At 49.7% G+C, this 14806-nt stretch overlaps 1 protein-coding gene across 1 annotated transcript in view; it reads right to left on the bottom strand.

The window, feature by feature from the left end:
* The window catches only part of SYNGAP1 (synaptic Ras GTPase activating protein 1), a 245855-nt gene that overhangs the window by 21806 nt on the left and 209243 nt on the right, over positions 1–14806 (bottom strand). The window contains 9 exon segments of the mRNA XM_083160249.1: positions 5760–5943; positions 5946–5970; positions 6763–6936; positions 7332–7403; positions 7405–7606; positions 8548–9138; positions 12334–12512; positions 12812–13013; positions 13700–13939. Coding sequence (XP_083016375.1) covers positions 5760–5943; positions 5946–5970; positions 6763–6936; positions 7332–7403; positions 7405–7606; positions 8548–9138; positions 12334–12512; positions 12812–13013; positions 13700–13939 — 1869 coding nt within the window.

The following is a 14806-nucleotide window of genomic DNA, read 5'->3' as shown; positions in this document are numbered from 1 at the left end:
TGGGGGTTGATTGGCTGCTGCGTTATCACCATCCAGTTTATCACTTCATTAATCCTTAATACATCTGCCCCTTGGTACTTTGCTTTTAAGAGTTGGATGTTTCGTGACTGTTGCTGTACCTAGTAAAGAGATTAATTGTGGTGCGGCTTGGGACCGACGAGAGAGACATTATTATCGAGGCTGGAACATATTGTACTAATTCCAGGAATATGATTTCCCTGAAAACTGCGATGTTTGGTACAATACGGCTTCCAGGAGGAAAACATCTTAGAGAACCGTCTGGTAATGGATTTCACAGAACTGGAAAATCAGTCTGATTGCAAATCCTACACAGAGGACCCAAGATAAAGAGGGAGGACTTGTGGGCAGATGGGAATGTTTTTCAGAAAGAAGGAAGCTTAACGGTGACAGTCAGTTTTAAGGCCCTCGACTGTCGGGAACCCGTCCGGCACCCGTTTTAAGACAGTCACCTTCATTCTCCCCAGACCACCAAAACATCAGTAGGTTCCGGGTAAAAGTTGTATTTGTCTGTAGAAGCTACAGCGATCAAGACAACTAAAATTCTTGTTTCATGAGCAACGATATCTATGGTGATGTCAGGTGGAACCCCGAGGGAGATACACCACTACCGAAACGCGCCAGTGGGTGGAAGCGCCCACTCCAATCTCCTCGTATGTGTGCATTCATTTCTAGTGCAAAACAGGTGAGTAACTGGAGATCAGCTGACTATAAACTCCGCCCATGACGCAATTCACCGGTGTACTCAGAAATGGTCCAACGAGAGTTCTGCTAATGCGCATATGTAAATCCCTGCAGAGTTCTTCACTCGCCGTCGGCATTTGCACATTGATTGGCTGCTGGGGGGACTTTCTGGGGTGGACACCCGACATTTCAGGGCTGTGCCCACAAAAAAAAGGCGGGCGCTCCCATAGAAATGCGGGCCCCAGGGAATGCTGGAGTTCCCCTGCCTGCTCAGGGCGGGCGGATGATGTCACATGGCGGCGTTAACCTGAGCAGGGCTGAATCAGGCCCACTGTGCATACCTTCAGAACAGGAGCTCAATCCTCGGCCCCTCTGATATTAATATCACGCCTTCTATTCCTAAATCCAGGGTAATAATGTGCACATGGCGCTCCACACACGCTCCCAGCCAGCACTCACTGCCTGTCAGCTCTCAGCAGCATTTATAAGTGCTGACACTTAGCAGGATATAATGGGGGGGCTACGCTGTATAAGTGCACAGTGCGCTGCAGTGCGGGAGGCTGTGTGAACACGCTCTGAATGATTTGGGGAAACTACAAGGCTTTGTCCATGCTCTTAGCCGGCTCCGTACCAGCCCAGGCGCGCTATTAGCTGCCTACAGGTGCACCTGTAACCTTTGAAAGAATAGAATCTGCTCTTGCTTTTGCATATGTATGATTTGTGTTTTTTGCTATATTTCGCACTCGTGGACTATAATTTCTATTGGTATGAAGCATCATCCCGCGTTTTCAGAGCAAAGAGTGGAAACTGGTTAAAAAGATTGTATTGAGGTTGAGAACCAATCAGCATCTACCTATCATTTTATACTTGCTAAATGCACGCTCAATGCTGATTGGTTGCCGTGGGAAACCTCCACTCTTCTTACACCAATCCCTGTGTCTGCGACCTCTTTGACCGCCCTTTTTTGTGGTCATGCCTCCTGTGATTGCATACCCCTTCCCTAATTGCCACAACTTTCTATTAGGCTAGATTTAAAGGGGCAATCATTTAAAAGGCAAAACTATGCATTGTAAATGACTGTCCCTTTAAAAAAGTTGACGCAATGTTTTTTTTTTTGGTACTTGTTTCCTAGCACGGCCACAATCGTATGGATCGTGTACCTTTAAGTTAAGGTACACGATCCATACGATGGACCCGATTTCCTTTGAAATCAAGTCCATTTGGCCGGCTAGGACAAAATATCGGGGGCATCGCGTCGGTCGGGACCGTTAACAATGGTTCCGACGCGACCGACGCGATGCCCGCGATTTCCCCATAGGCTTCAATGTTAAAAAATATTTTAACATTGAAATCGTGTCGGGAAAGGTAAAATATCGGGGGCATCGCGTCGGTCGGGACCATTAACATAGGTCCCGACGCGATGCCCCCGATTTTGACATAGGCTTCAATGTTAAAAGATTTTTTAACATTGAAATCCTGAAAAAATGTGAAAAATGTGAAATGGGCCAATATGACCCATTTCACATTTTAGATGTCCCCGTCGTCACCCCACGATTGACGCCAACCCGAAGCGTGGCGAGCGCAGCGAGCCCGCGAGGGGCGGCGGTGCGCGTCCTCCGACCTTTTCATTCCCCTACTATCCACGTCGGCGTGGAGTTGAGAATAGAATAGTGTGGCGAGCGCAGCGAGCCACCGAGCCCGAAGCGTGGCGAGGCGCAGCGAGCCCCGCGAGGGGGACGCGGATACCTTCACAGTTATACGCGTCCCCTCGCGGGCTTCACAGGTGTCCGTGGCGACGCGGACACCTGTGAAGTCCGCGAAGGGACGCGTTTACCTGTGAAGGTATCCGCGTGCGCTCGCCACGCTTCGGGCTCGGTGGCTCGCTGCGCTCGCCACACTATTCTATTCTCAACTCCACGCCGACGTGGATAGTAGGGGAATGAAAAGGTCGGAGGGACGCGCACCGCCGCCCCTCGCGGGCTCGCTGCGCTCGCCACGCTTCGGGTTGGCGTCTATCGTGGGGTGGGGTGTACGCCGTGACATTTTGGGGGGTTGGGAATATTTTACATTGAATCCAATGTAAAATCGGGTCCCAGGGACCCGATTTACATTTCATTAAAAAAAAAAAATCGGGTCCAAAATCGGTCGGTCGCGTCGATCGCATCGCATGCGACCAAATCGCATGCGATGCGATCGACCCGATTTTTCCGACACGACCACCTCGATGTAAATCGGTGTGGCCGTGCTAGGAAAACAAGTACCTTTTTTTTTTTTTACAACTTTCTCAATATTTACCATCCATGTGAACTAGTGAAGGGAAACAGTAGCCTGTGCGAAGCTCAGTGAGAGAACCCGCACACTAATTGGGGTCATACATGGTGTAACAATCCAATGACACCTTCCCCTCAAATTGTGGTAACGTTTTTGTGTCGACTCTTTCCATGTCAAACGTTTGAAATTGTCGACTTTTTCCTCACCGACCTATTGAACCTGTCAACCTATTGCAAGGTACAGTAGACGATCAATAAGTCAGCACCGAAAAGTTACCATGCAAACGGTCAATACTGACGAAAGGTCAACACCATCAAAATGTTGACATAAAAAGGGTGGGCGCATGAAAGGTCGACATGTCTGCCTTTTGGTGTTGACCTATTGATACTGTGGGGAAAAAAAACAAAGATAGGAGTTCTATTGAAGACTGGTCGTCCCCCAGAGCAACCAATCAGAACCTATCTATTATCTTCTAGAAGGTGCAAAATAAATAGGAAGTAAAATCTGATTGGTTGCTGAGGGCATCTTAGACCGTTCCACCCACATTCATTGTCTGTGCATGCTCCTGAACGCATGGTGCGACTTATATATACAAGACGGGTAACCTGGGGAGCTGTGAATGGTAATGAGCACATACGGTACAGCAGTGAACACGTGAGCTGGCGTGACGCGTGGATATGCATACAGGGATCATTGGGGTTACAACGGTAAAAGGATATCAGTAATAAATATGGAGGACAAGAATTGGGGATGTATATATTTAATAGCAGTGTTGATATAGGTATATATATATCTCTTATATATTTGGCTACATCTGTCACTCAAAGTGTGTCTGACCCTCTAACGCTGGGTGGAGCCTCTGACTTACATGACAGAGAACCAGCCCAGTGAGCCCACAGTCATAGGAGGGACACATTGCTCTGCTCCTGCACTTTCCTTTTATGTATGATTGCCATCACCTGTGTTGAAGCACCTTTCCTATCAATTAACCTGTTCAACACAGATGGAGGTAATCATACATTAGGAAAAAAGTCCAGCGGCAGAGCATTGTGTCCCTCCTGGCATAGGTCATGTTGGGAGGTATGCACAGTGCCAGACACCCTCTGCCTCCCCATGTTACCCAGCAAAGACACAGCTACTCACCAGACACACCAGGTGAGCGCCCCCCGCCGCCCGACCTCCCGCAATTTGCGGCACCCCCCACGATTTGCGGCAACCCCAGTCCCCACGACCCCCCCTCCGGCGATTCGGGCACCCCACCCCCCGCGTCCCCCCCTTCTGCGATTCGCTGCAACCTCCGCGCCCATCCCCCCCTGCACCCCCCGCGACCCTCCCGTGATTCGCGGCACCCCCCCTGACCCCCCTCCCGTGATTCGCGACAAACCCCCCGGCCCCGCGACCCCCCCTGCGATTCGCTGCAACCCCCGCGCCCACCCCTCCCGCAATTCGCAGCACCCACCCCCGCGACCCCTCCTCCCCCAATTCATGGCGCACACCCCCCACCCCGCCACCCCCCCTCCCGTGGACACATCCCACCAGCCGCCGCGATTCACAGCAACCCCAGGATCAAATGGCACATGCAAAACACTGACACGGCTATGGTCGACGATGAAAAAGGTTGACATGAGTTTTGAAGATTTATTTTTCATTTTAAGGATGTTTTCATATTCATTCTCATGTGTCGACATGGTCACCAATGAAGTGCCACACTTATGTCAACATTTAATGTGTTGACCTTTCTGTGTTGATTTTTTCTTGTGGCGATTTGCGGCACCCCAGCGACCCCCTCCCGTGATTCGCGGTACCCCCCACGCGACCCCCCTCGCGCGATTCGCGTCACCCCCCCCCCCACGACCCCCCCTCCCGAAATTCGCGACACCTCCCGCACCCCACCCCCCCGTGCAATTCGCAGACATGAGTTTTTGTACTGCCACGCTGGACCCTCACCCACTGGCAGAAGCTGCACAGTATCTCCCACCCTCCTCTTTAGTCCCCCTTATTCCACACACCCCTATCACTACCCAGCCTCCTGTTTTCCTGTGTCGTGACCTCCGCCAGTGGGGAGCCGCTGACTCAAAAACACCCTACTATATTATTGCACACACACACCTAAACAACATGCACACACAGCCCCCCCCCCCACACACACAAATGTCACTGTACCATCCACACTATCAATGTACATCTTACTCTGTAACCGCTTTTTAATTAAACAAAACAATACACCCCCCCTTCCACATCATATGCTCTCTATTTAACACATTTCACCTATAACTCAAGTTGCAATACAGGCATCTTTCATACAATTCTAACCATATTTCTCATATACAAACGTTCACAAATTAAGGGGGCGCAGCCCTTACTACTGTGTGAAGAGCGCCCGTAGGCGCGATGAATCACCTAGTATATATATAAATGCCTTATACGCCATCTTATGTGACCTTCCACATCCACCTGTCCATGCAGTAGTCCAATCAGACTCTAGCTGGGGAAATTTCTAAAAATAAATTTTTCTATTATCTTCTACAAAATGAAAGCTGCAATCTGATTGGCTGCTACAGTATGCACGGCTAGGCTTGCCCCTATAGGCTGAACAGTGCAGGAGCGGCGGCTGGGGCAGGTTTGGAGAGAGACGTTGGCGGGATAAAATGAATCAGTGTAATCTATGTGTGTCTTCTCTGGATATTGCTAGCGTTACAGTTAGAGGGATCCCAGTTCCAGAGGATCCCCTCTCCCGCCTCCCCCCAAACCCCAGAAGTAAATAATAGATATTTACCATTTCTAACCTGTTTATGATGCTCTTGATTTGTGTGTCCTTCTCCATCTGCTGCTGCCGCAGCCGCTTCTCGCTCACCTCCAGGCGGGACTGGTATTGCTGCAGCATTTTATTGGTTTGCTCTTCCTGGGTGAGGAGGCGGCGTTCGTATTCCTCCAGCTTCCGGTTGGACATCATGAGCCGCTCTTTCAGGAGTAGATCTCCTCCTCGTACTCTTTCACCTAAAGGGTGGGAGGGGGGGGGGGGGGGGGTGCGGGTGACACAGGGAGAAGAAGAAGGTGGAGAAAGAGACAAAGAAATGAAGGACGTAGAGAAAAGGTAAGGGAAAGACACTGAGAAAGGTAAGAGGGAAGAACCAGAAGAACAATGTGATATAAGTCAAAAGAGAGAAAGAAAAATAGATAGAGAGATAGAGTAGGAAGACAGTTGTAACAGGAGAAGCGGAAAGGATGGTGGAGGTGGCTAGTTGTAACAGGAGAAGTGGAAAGGATGGTGGTGGTGGCCAGTTGGAACAGGAGAAGCAGAAAGGATGGTGGTGGTGGTGGCCAGTTGGAACAGGAGAAGCAGAAAGGATGGTGGTGGTGGCCAGTTGTAATAGGAGAAGCAGAAAGGGATGGTGGTGGTGGCCAGTTGGAAAAGGAGAAGCAGAAAGGATGGTGGAGGTGGCCAGTTGGAACAGAAGAAGCGGAAAGGAATGGTGGAGGTGGGCAGTATTAACAGGAGAAGAGGAAAGGATGGTGGTGGTGGCCAGTTGTAACAGGAGAAGCGGAAGGATGGTGGTGGTGGCCAGTTGTAACAGGAGAAGCTGAAAGGATGGTGGAGGTGGCCAGTTGGAACAGGAGAAGCGGAAAGGATGGTGGAGGTGGCCAGTTGTAACAGGAGAAGCGGAAAGGATGGTGGTGGTGGTGGCCAGTTGTAACAGGAGAAGCGGAAAGGATGGTGGTGATGGCCAAGAGAAACCACTACGTAATATTCTACAACACGATAGACAGAGGAGGCCTACATGTTCTCACCCTCTCTAGGCGACTCTCATCCATGGATTTGGAGTACTCCTTCAGTTTGTACTCCTCTCGTTCTATGTGTGCGCTCTCGATGTCCGCTGAGAGGTGAGGCATGTTAGACACCCAGGCGACTGTGCGTTCCGAGGCTGGAGTGACCGGGTTAAGAGTGGCCTGCGCATGTGAGTGCTGCGGAGAGAGAGAGACGACAATGCGTTACCTGGGCTGTGATTAATAGGACAGGGAGGAAGATGTATTAAGTCTGGTGAAGATGATAAAGTGGAAGGTGATAACGCAGCACCAATCAGCTCCAAAGTTTCCAGGGGAGGTTCCAAGGGGTGGGGCTGCATCACAGTCCAAAGTTCAAACAGGGAAGTTACACCAACTGCCATTTCAAACTGACTAACTGGCAGTTGCTGTGATTCCCCTATTTGAACTTTGGACAGTGCTGCAGCTTCCCCCTCCTACCCCCCTGGAGGCGCCACAGCCCCCAAGTGTCAAGTTACAGACTTGGTTTGAAAACTGACAGTTATCACTTCACCAATCTGCCCTTAGGGTGAGGGTGGCTCAGAGTTTGGCTGTACCTGCTTGGTAATGCTGGGTTTAAGCCCTCCTGCTTCTTTCTCCACTGACTGCTGTCTTATTCTCGCTGCCCCCGTACATTGGTTCTGGACTTTGAAGGAGGTTACCGCTGCTTGGCCGGGGCTTATGGGCGGCCTGCACCGTCAGCTGCTGGGATTTTCCCCTGTGTAGGGGTGGAGGCTGCGTCTCCGGCCTCCGCTGTACTCCGGGGCCAATGGTGATCTGAGGAGGGGACAGCATGTGCTGGAGATTGTCTTGGAGGGAAAGCTGCCTCTTGCTGTATCATAAAGACAGAGAAAGAGAGAGTTCAGAATCTCCATCTCACGTGATAGCTATAGATAAGGACAACAGCCAACACGCTCCTCATCCATGCGCTACATTACCCAACAAGACACCATAGCGAAAGCAAGCTCTCTCTGATTATGGATTATCGGAGGCGGAAACAAATCAGATAACAAATGGGCATCGTCCAATCAGCTCTGTCCGCAACCGTACAGTGAGAGCTGTGCAACATAACTCTTCTTCAGGAGCTTATCCCACAAGGAGTATACAGGACACTTGTCCCTGCAGCTTACACTTCTTTGTCACAGTTTTCATTAAATCTTCACCTCCATTCCACAATCAAAGACAACTTGTTTCCACCTCCACACACAGATACGTATAAGTACATTCAGTGTTCCTATGCTGACCAGTGAGCTGCAGCTGTTTTACAAGACAAGCTTCCTAACAGCAAGGGATAGCCCTGTCACCTATGTGTCGGAAAGGTGTAGGTCTGGGGGCGGGGGTTATGGGGGAGATGTATCAAACCAGGAGAGATGGTAAGTACCAACCAATCACTAACTGTCTTTGAAAAATGACAGAAGCTTATTGGTTGGTACTTTATCTGTCTCCCCTGTTGTCACTTCCCCCCCAGCATTGTGGCTCCCAACTCCACCCAGCTGTCTACAACAGGGAAGCAGGTGTGCAATGATCGTGTGTTACACAGGGCCGAATAGGGGAAAAGGATGTTTTCGTAGAGGAACAACACCCTTGTCTATTACACTTTGTAGGCACTAGGAAGTGTTGACATTGACATGACAGAAACATGGACTAACTATATATAAATATATAGTGATATATACATATATTATTATATATGTATATCAAGTAATATTTGACACCACCTCTCTACTCTCCCCACCTGGGCCCCAATCTTTTGCCCCCTAGTGGGGCCGGTACCTGAACTCTGACCCCTGCCGGCTGAAGTCGTCGCTGTAGCTGTGACTGTGCAGCAAGTGCTTCCCGGAGCTCAGGTCCTCACTCTTGCTGTAGCCATGGAATGGGGCAAAGGCGTCAGCTCCAGGGTCCGGCCGATGAGGAGCCGGGTGAGAGGGTGGTCCGAGGGGGCCGTCGGGGGCCATGTGGAAGAGCGGGTTCTGGAAGGACAAGGGAATGCGCAGCTGCTGAGCTGAGAGCCCGTCGGTGGTGACCCCCATTTGGCTGAGCCGCAGACCAGCCGCAATGCTTGACCCGCTGCCCTGGGAGAGCCGGCCCCCCGGGCGTAGCCCCGCGGATATGGAGGCCTGGCTGGAGTTGAGCAAGTCCCCTACAGCTTGTAGATTGGACACACTGTTCATGCGGCTGTCCTGTAAGTCTAACATGGAAACACTTTTGTTCACGCTCAGCATCTTCTGGTCTGGTTCCGTGATGTCCGAGCTGCTGGTGCAATAGGCAGGCGAAGAGCGGGTGAGCGGGCGGCGTGACACAAAGAACATATCCTTGGAGGACTTGTCCTTGGTTGGTGAAGGTAGTCGGGTCATGTCAATGGAGCTGATGGGAGAGAGAATTAAAGGAAGATGGGAATACAGAAAGAATGTAAGGGAAGAGAAGGGATAAAACTCATCCATAGAACTATAGCCTACAATCAGGGACATCTGCACCGTTCTGCTCTCATGAACAATGGGCAACTCTATAAATCCATGGACCCCCTTTGCAGAACGTCATGTGCAAATTTAGCACCTAGCAACAGGATTGAATCCTAATCCTAAAATACTGTATACTTGCCTACTATTGGGAAGTCCCTTCTGGGAGATCCAGGAGGGAGATAAAGGTGGAAGTGAGGGAGAATGTGATCACGTGCTTTGCATCATGAAGGCCCCTCCCACCTTGGTACAGTGATGCAGAGTGTGTCCTCAACCAGCCATGAAGGCCCCTCCCACCTTGGTACAGCCATGCAGAGTATGTCCTCAACCAGCCATGACAGACAAATCCCACCATCGAGGCCCGGAACTGCCCGCTTCACAAGGAAGAGGGATGCGGGAGAGGGGCCTACTGTCCCAGGAGTTTAAGAGGTCTCCACAAAATTCAGGAGTCTCCCAGGCATCATATGGTCTACACAGAAATGGTCATGGCACGGTCTCAGCAAATTAAATTTACTTCTGAAAATGTTTGGTTATTAGAAGTATTATAGTTATTGATTGAACATTACAATACTATATATAGTATTTGTTTTCTATTCAACATTTACATTGGCCTCTACCTTTTCCAAAGATAGAAAGTATCTACCGACTGTTACATTTACTACAGGGAGTAAACCCTGCGGGATTATAAGGGGATGTTGGTTAGGGCTGTCTGCCACTTCCAGCTTCCCACAATCACTATGTAGCGGTCATAGTAAAAGGTTAGGAACAGAGGCGTAACTAGAACCTAGTGGGCCACATAGCAAAATCTTGAAGGGGGAGAGAGAAAGTTTCATGGAAAAAGAGGGAATCAGAGAAGAGGGTGTCAGAGAGAAAGAGAGAAGGGATGAGAGGGGAGAGTAAGGGGGCAGCAGGGAAAGAGCGAAGGAGTAAGAGATAGAGGGGCAGATGTATGAACCAGCATTAAGCTCAGGGCTGGCGTTGTCCTATTCCAAACTGCGGGGACAACGCTAGCCCTGCTGCTGTCTCGGGCTGCGCTGGAGATCTCGCAGTTTTAGCAAGATCTTGACAGCCGGCCGGGGGGAGGAGAGCATGCGTGGGATGCCGGGGAGCCAATAAGGAGAGCCATTCACGCTGGGCATAACAGCTCTCCTTATCGGCTTGGGGGGGGGGGGGTTAATACATCTGCACATAACAGGTGCCAGCTTCACCATGTTATGCTGGAGAAGGGGGACCCGTTATTTACAAAACGTTATATGAAGTTTGATACATCTGCCTCAGAGAAAGGAAGGGGATTGAGCGAGTGAGTCAGGGAGGAAGAGATTGAAACAAGAGAGAGAGAGAGAGAGAGAGATAGTGCCAGGGAGAGAGAAAGTGTGTCAAAGAAAGAGAGAGATAGTGTCAGGGAAAGAGAAAGTGTGACAGGGAGAAAGAGAGAAACAGTGTCAAGGATAGAGGGAGAGAGAGACAGTGCCAGGGAGAAAGAGGCAGTATTAAAGAGAAAGGGTGACAGGCAGAGAGATGGTGTAAGAGTGAGAGTGGGGAGAGTATGCCAGAAAAAAAGAGAGAGAGATAGAGGGAGAGAGACAGTGTCAGGGGGAAAGAGGGACAGAGTGACGGAAAGAAAAAAGAGAGGGAGAAAGACTAAGGAAGAGAGAAACAGTGTCAGGGAAAGAGACAGTGTCAGGGTAAAAAAGGGAGGGAGGCAGAGGGATAATGTCAGAGAGAGATGGAGAGACAGTGTCAGAGAGGGAGAGATCAGGATTGGGGAATGACAGTGGGGGAAAGAGAGACAGTGTTGGAAAGAGATGATTAAGCAAGAGACAGTGTCCAGGACAGGGAGAGGGAGGAAGGGGGAGCAAGCACTACCTAACTACAGCACAGCCACAGGTCTCTGATGGGGGCGGACACTTAACACCATTAAGTCCCGCTCCCTAAATACCCACGAATCGCGTAAACCCTTGGAGCTGTCCAGTCTGGGGCCCACTTTGCTGTAGTGTCTGGGTCTCCGCAGAACAAGTTTCCGGATACAAAGTTATTTGTTTTGGGCATTCTCTCCTAATTTACAATAAGCCTTTACTGTATATGTTCTGTTTGTCAACCACCGGCGGCCCAACAGCAGCTGACATGCTGGGTGCGGAAGGAAAGTGGCAGCTACATTCACTTAGCTATCCAGGCCCACTGTGATATTTGATTGACATATTCTGCTCCCTTCTCAGGAGTGGTCAGGTATGGGGGTACTGCTGGAATCCGGGAAAGAACATCCCGAAATCGCCTGAGTCTCCCAGAAATTCAGGGACTTTAGGTGATGACTACGCACATATTTCCCATGGGATGTTGCTATGGGCAACCAATTAGAATCTACTTCTAGTTTATTTAGCATCCTCTAGAAGATAATACATAGAATCTCATTGGTTACCATAGCTACATCCCATCTGAAACAGAACTCCCATCTTAGTAAATAAACCCCAAAGGGAGCCACCGGAGTGACATCAGTGTGTGCCTCAACCTCATGCCTCAGTGATGTCACTGCTAACTAGCTGCTGGATATTGGTACCGCCCACAAAATGGCCGCTTCCACTGTATGTGCATTGCAAGTAATACCAAGCCGTGTGTGGATATTTCATTGGACCTTGGGGCAGACCCATATGAATATGCCAAAAGTGGTTGTCTGGACAGAAACACTAATGGATGCAAATGTATCAACATTTGGCCTTCAGTGATAGGACCTAAGGGGATTATTTATCAAGCAGTGAAAAAAGTGGAGAAGAAGACCACTGGTGACCGTTACCCCTTGCAACCAATCAGCTTTGACTAAGCGTCTATCAAGTACATTCTATAAAATGATGGACAGAAGCTGATTGGTCGCCATGGGCTACTTCTCACTGGCCCATTTCTTCACTCTTTTTACTCATGATACATAAACCCCTTGGTGCAATGCCATCAGTATCAGTTGTACAAATACTTTTGTTGCCTGTTTGGGGGGCTTTACGCCCAGCGTAAATGGACTCACTTGAGTATAAGGTTTGCTTCACACTTACAACTCATCCTAATATCTTGGCACATGTTCAGTCTACATTCAGTAGGACAAATATATATATAGTACCTGTTGAGGTCTCGCACCAGGTAGCTTTGAAGCTCCGCTGACGGCCCCCTTGGGATGACGGGTTTGGGAGGTGGTAACCTTTCTTGATGACTCGGCTGTCGCTGGATGTGGGGGTTCCTGAGCGCTAGGCTGATGTCATTGAGAAGGCGAGGGAGGGGCCCCAACTTTACAAGAGCTTCCTGTTCCGCATAGAGGGCGGGGGGGGGTAAAAAGAAAAGAGACATCAATGAACTTTGAACGACGAAGGTTTAATACTCACCAACTAAAACATGACTATTCCCTACTAATGTTAAAAGCACAAAACGTGTATAAATGCCCATCCCATGTGGATACAATATACCTGAAACATTTTAGTTCTGGCATCGGGCATCGAGTTTTGAAGGACTGAATTTGCCTTCTTAGAACCTCACTAACCGTGGACACCTACATTTCCTTGACATATGAGGCCTGGAGCGTATCTCATGTAACGAGCACTCACCTTACTAAGCTGGGGGATCACCTCCCATAGCAGGGCATGGAGAGTACTCAGCTCCCGGCCCAGGTCGATGTAGCCCTCGAAGTTGCTGCTGTTGGTGAGCGCGTCCAGGTTGGAGATCTCGTAGAGGAAATTCTGCATATTGGCCAACTCCGTCTCCAGGAACTCATTCATGAAGGACATGTGCTCTTCCTTACTGCTGAACCTGATGAGAGCGGCATCTCAGCATTGGTCTATATGCACAATGCACTAGCTCCTGTCTGTCAGCCTGCACGGTAACACCACTAGGACCGTCTGTCATTGTATCAGTCCGCTGTCCCATCCGTCTGACTTAAGTGCGTCATTGTCATGAGGAATGGGCAGAGGCACCTCGCCAAAATATTATCATTTAAGGATAAAAAAAAGGAATAGGATTAAGAGCAGTTCCCCCATAAATTTAAGGAAACAGCATACTTTTTCTCTATACATAGTATGAATCAATGGCCTGGTCAGCACGGTGGTGCACACACACGTCCGTTTGTGAGTCTTATACTCCATTGATGTACAGGTGGGTTCTCTAACATCATCTGTAATGTTGTAGGTGATGAAGTCACTATGGGGTAGATGTATGGAGCAGTGATACGGGAGGAGAAGTGAGCCAGAGGAGGAGTGGCCCATGGCAACCAATCAGCTGCTCTGTATAATATTACATTCTGCACATTACAGATGTTACTTCAGTGCTGATTGGTTGACGTGGCTACTTCTACCCTGGCTCACTTCTCCTCCCTTATCAATGCTTTATACATCAACCCCTATGTACCCAATCATAAGTCACCACGGATGGGACAGAACGCATCCCATGTACCCCTCTCTTGCCCTGAAACCACTCCCCCCCGCTTCCCCTACTCTCACTTGAAGTTGAAGTTGGCCAGGTTCTGGATGACCTTAGCGATGAGTGTGAGGGTCCTAGATGTCTGCTCATCAGGATATTCCTGCATCAGGCTGAAGAGGCTGGGGGACATGATGGCCGGACACAGGAAGCGGAGGAAGAGAGAGGCACTGATGAGTCGATCTGCTATGTCTTCGCGTCCGCGCTCCGCACAGCGCATCCTCCACGATGCAAAGACTTCCTTCAGCTCCCGGGGAAACACACTGAGAAGAGTGGAAGCGAGAAGGCGATGGTCAGACGTTTGGCGCAGAAGACACATTAAGCGTACCTCACCTCACCACACAACACAGGCAGCCGTTTTGTGGACTGAAGGAATATTGGACCTTATTCAGGTCCATTCGCACGGGTCCGATGTTTTGTCTTTGCTCATGCGCATTTCTGTGCATGTGCATGAGATGGGAACACCCAGCGTTTCATGGGCGTTACCAAGAGAATGCTTGGCGTTCTCATGCTAATGAGCCGATGACGCGGGTACGGGGGGCGGGCAGCTGATATCATTGGATGTCAGCTGCCTGCCCATTTCTGTGCAACCTTGGATCTGCGTGCACATTCCACATCCTTCGATGGTCAGCGACCATCGAAGGATGTGGGTGTTCCCCCGCAGGCTGCAAATGGAGGTTTATGTAAAACATCCATTCGTATACGGTGCGAACATTAGCACCTTGCCAATGGTGGGCCGGCGTACCATCAGTCGCAAGGCGGGATTTGTTTGACTCCCAAGGATGCGAATACGCATCCGAGTGAATCAGCCAGAATAACTATCATTGAGCGGAGAGTCATACCTCAGGGATGACACGAGATCCTAGTAGATCCCAGATACATTGCAATCTAATTCGCTTTGGTTCAGACCTCAAAACTGCGGCCTACACTGTGAGCAGGTGTATGGTACACTTTAGGAAAACAACTGAGGGAAGGGGGGTGGGGGGGCACAGAAGGGCCGACGAGAGGAGGAAATAATTTGTGAAGGTGAGAATAGTAAGAGCACAATCAAGATGGGAACCACAGAGAGAAGAGGAAATTGTCACAGAAGAAAAAGGGGACGGAGAGAAAAGTAAAAATGTAATGGATAA

This window comes from Crinia signifera, chromosome 9 (assembly GCF_055691185.1).
Source record: "Crinia signifera chromosome 9, ASM5569118v1, whole genome shotgun sequence".
NCBI lineage: Eukaryota > Metazoa > Chordata > Amphibia > Anura > Myobatrachidae > Crinia > Crinia signifera.
This window is presented reverse-complemented; position numbering and strand designations above follow the sequence as displayed.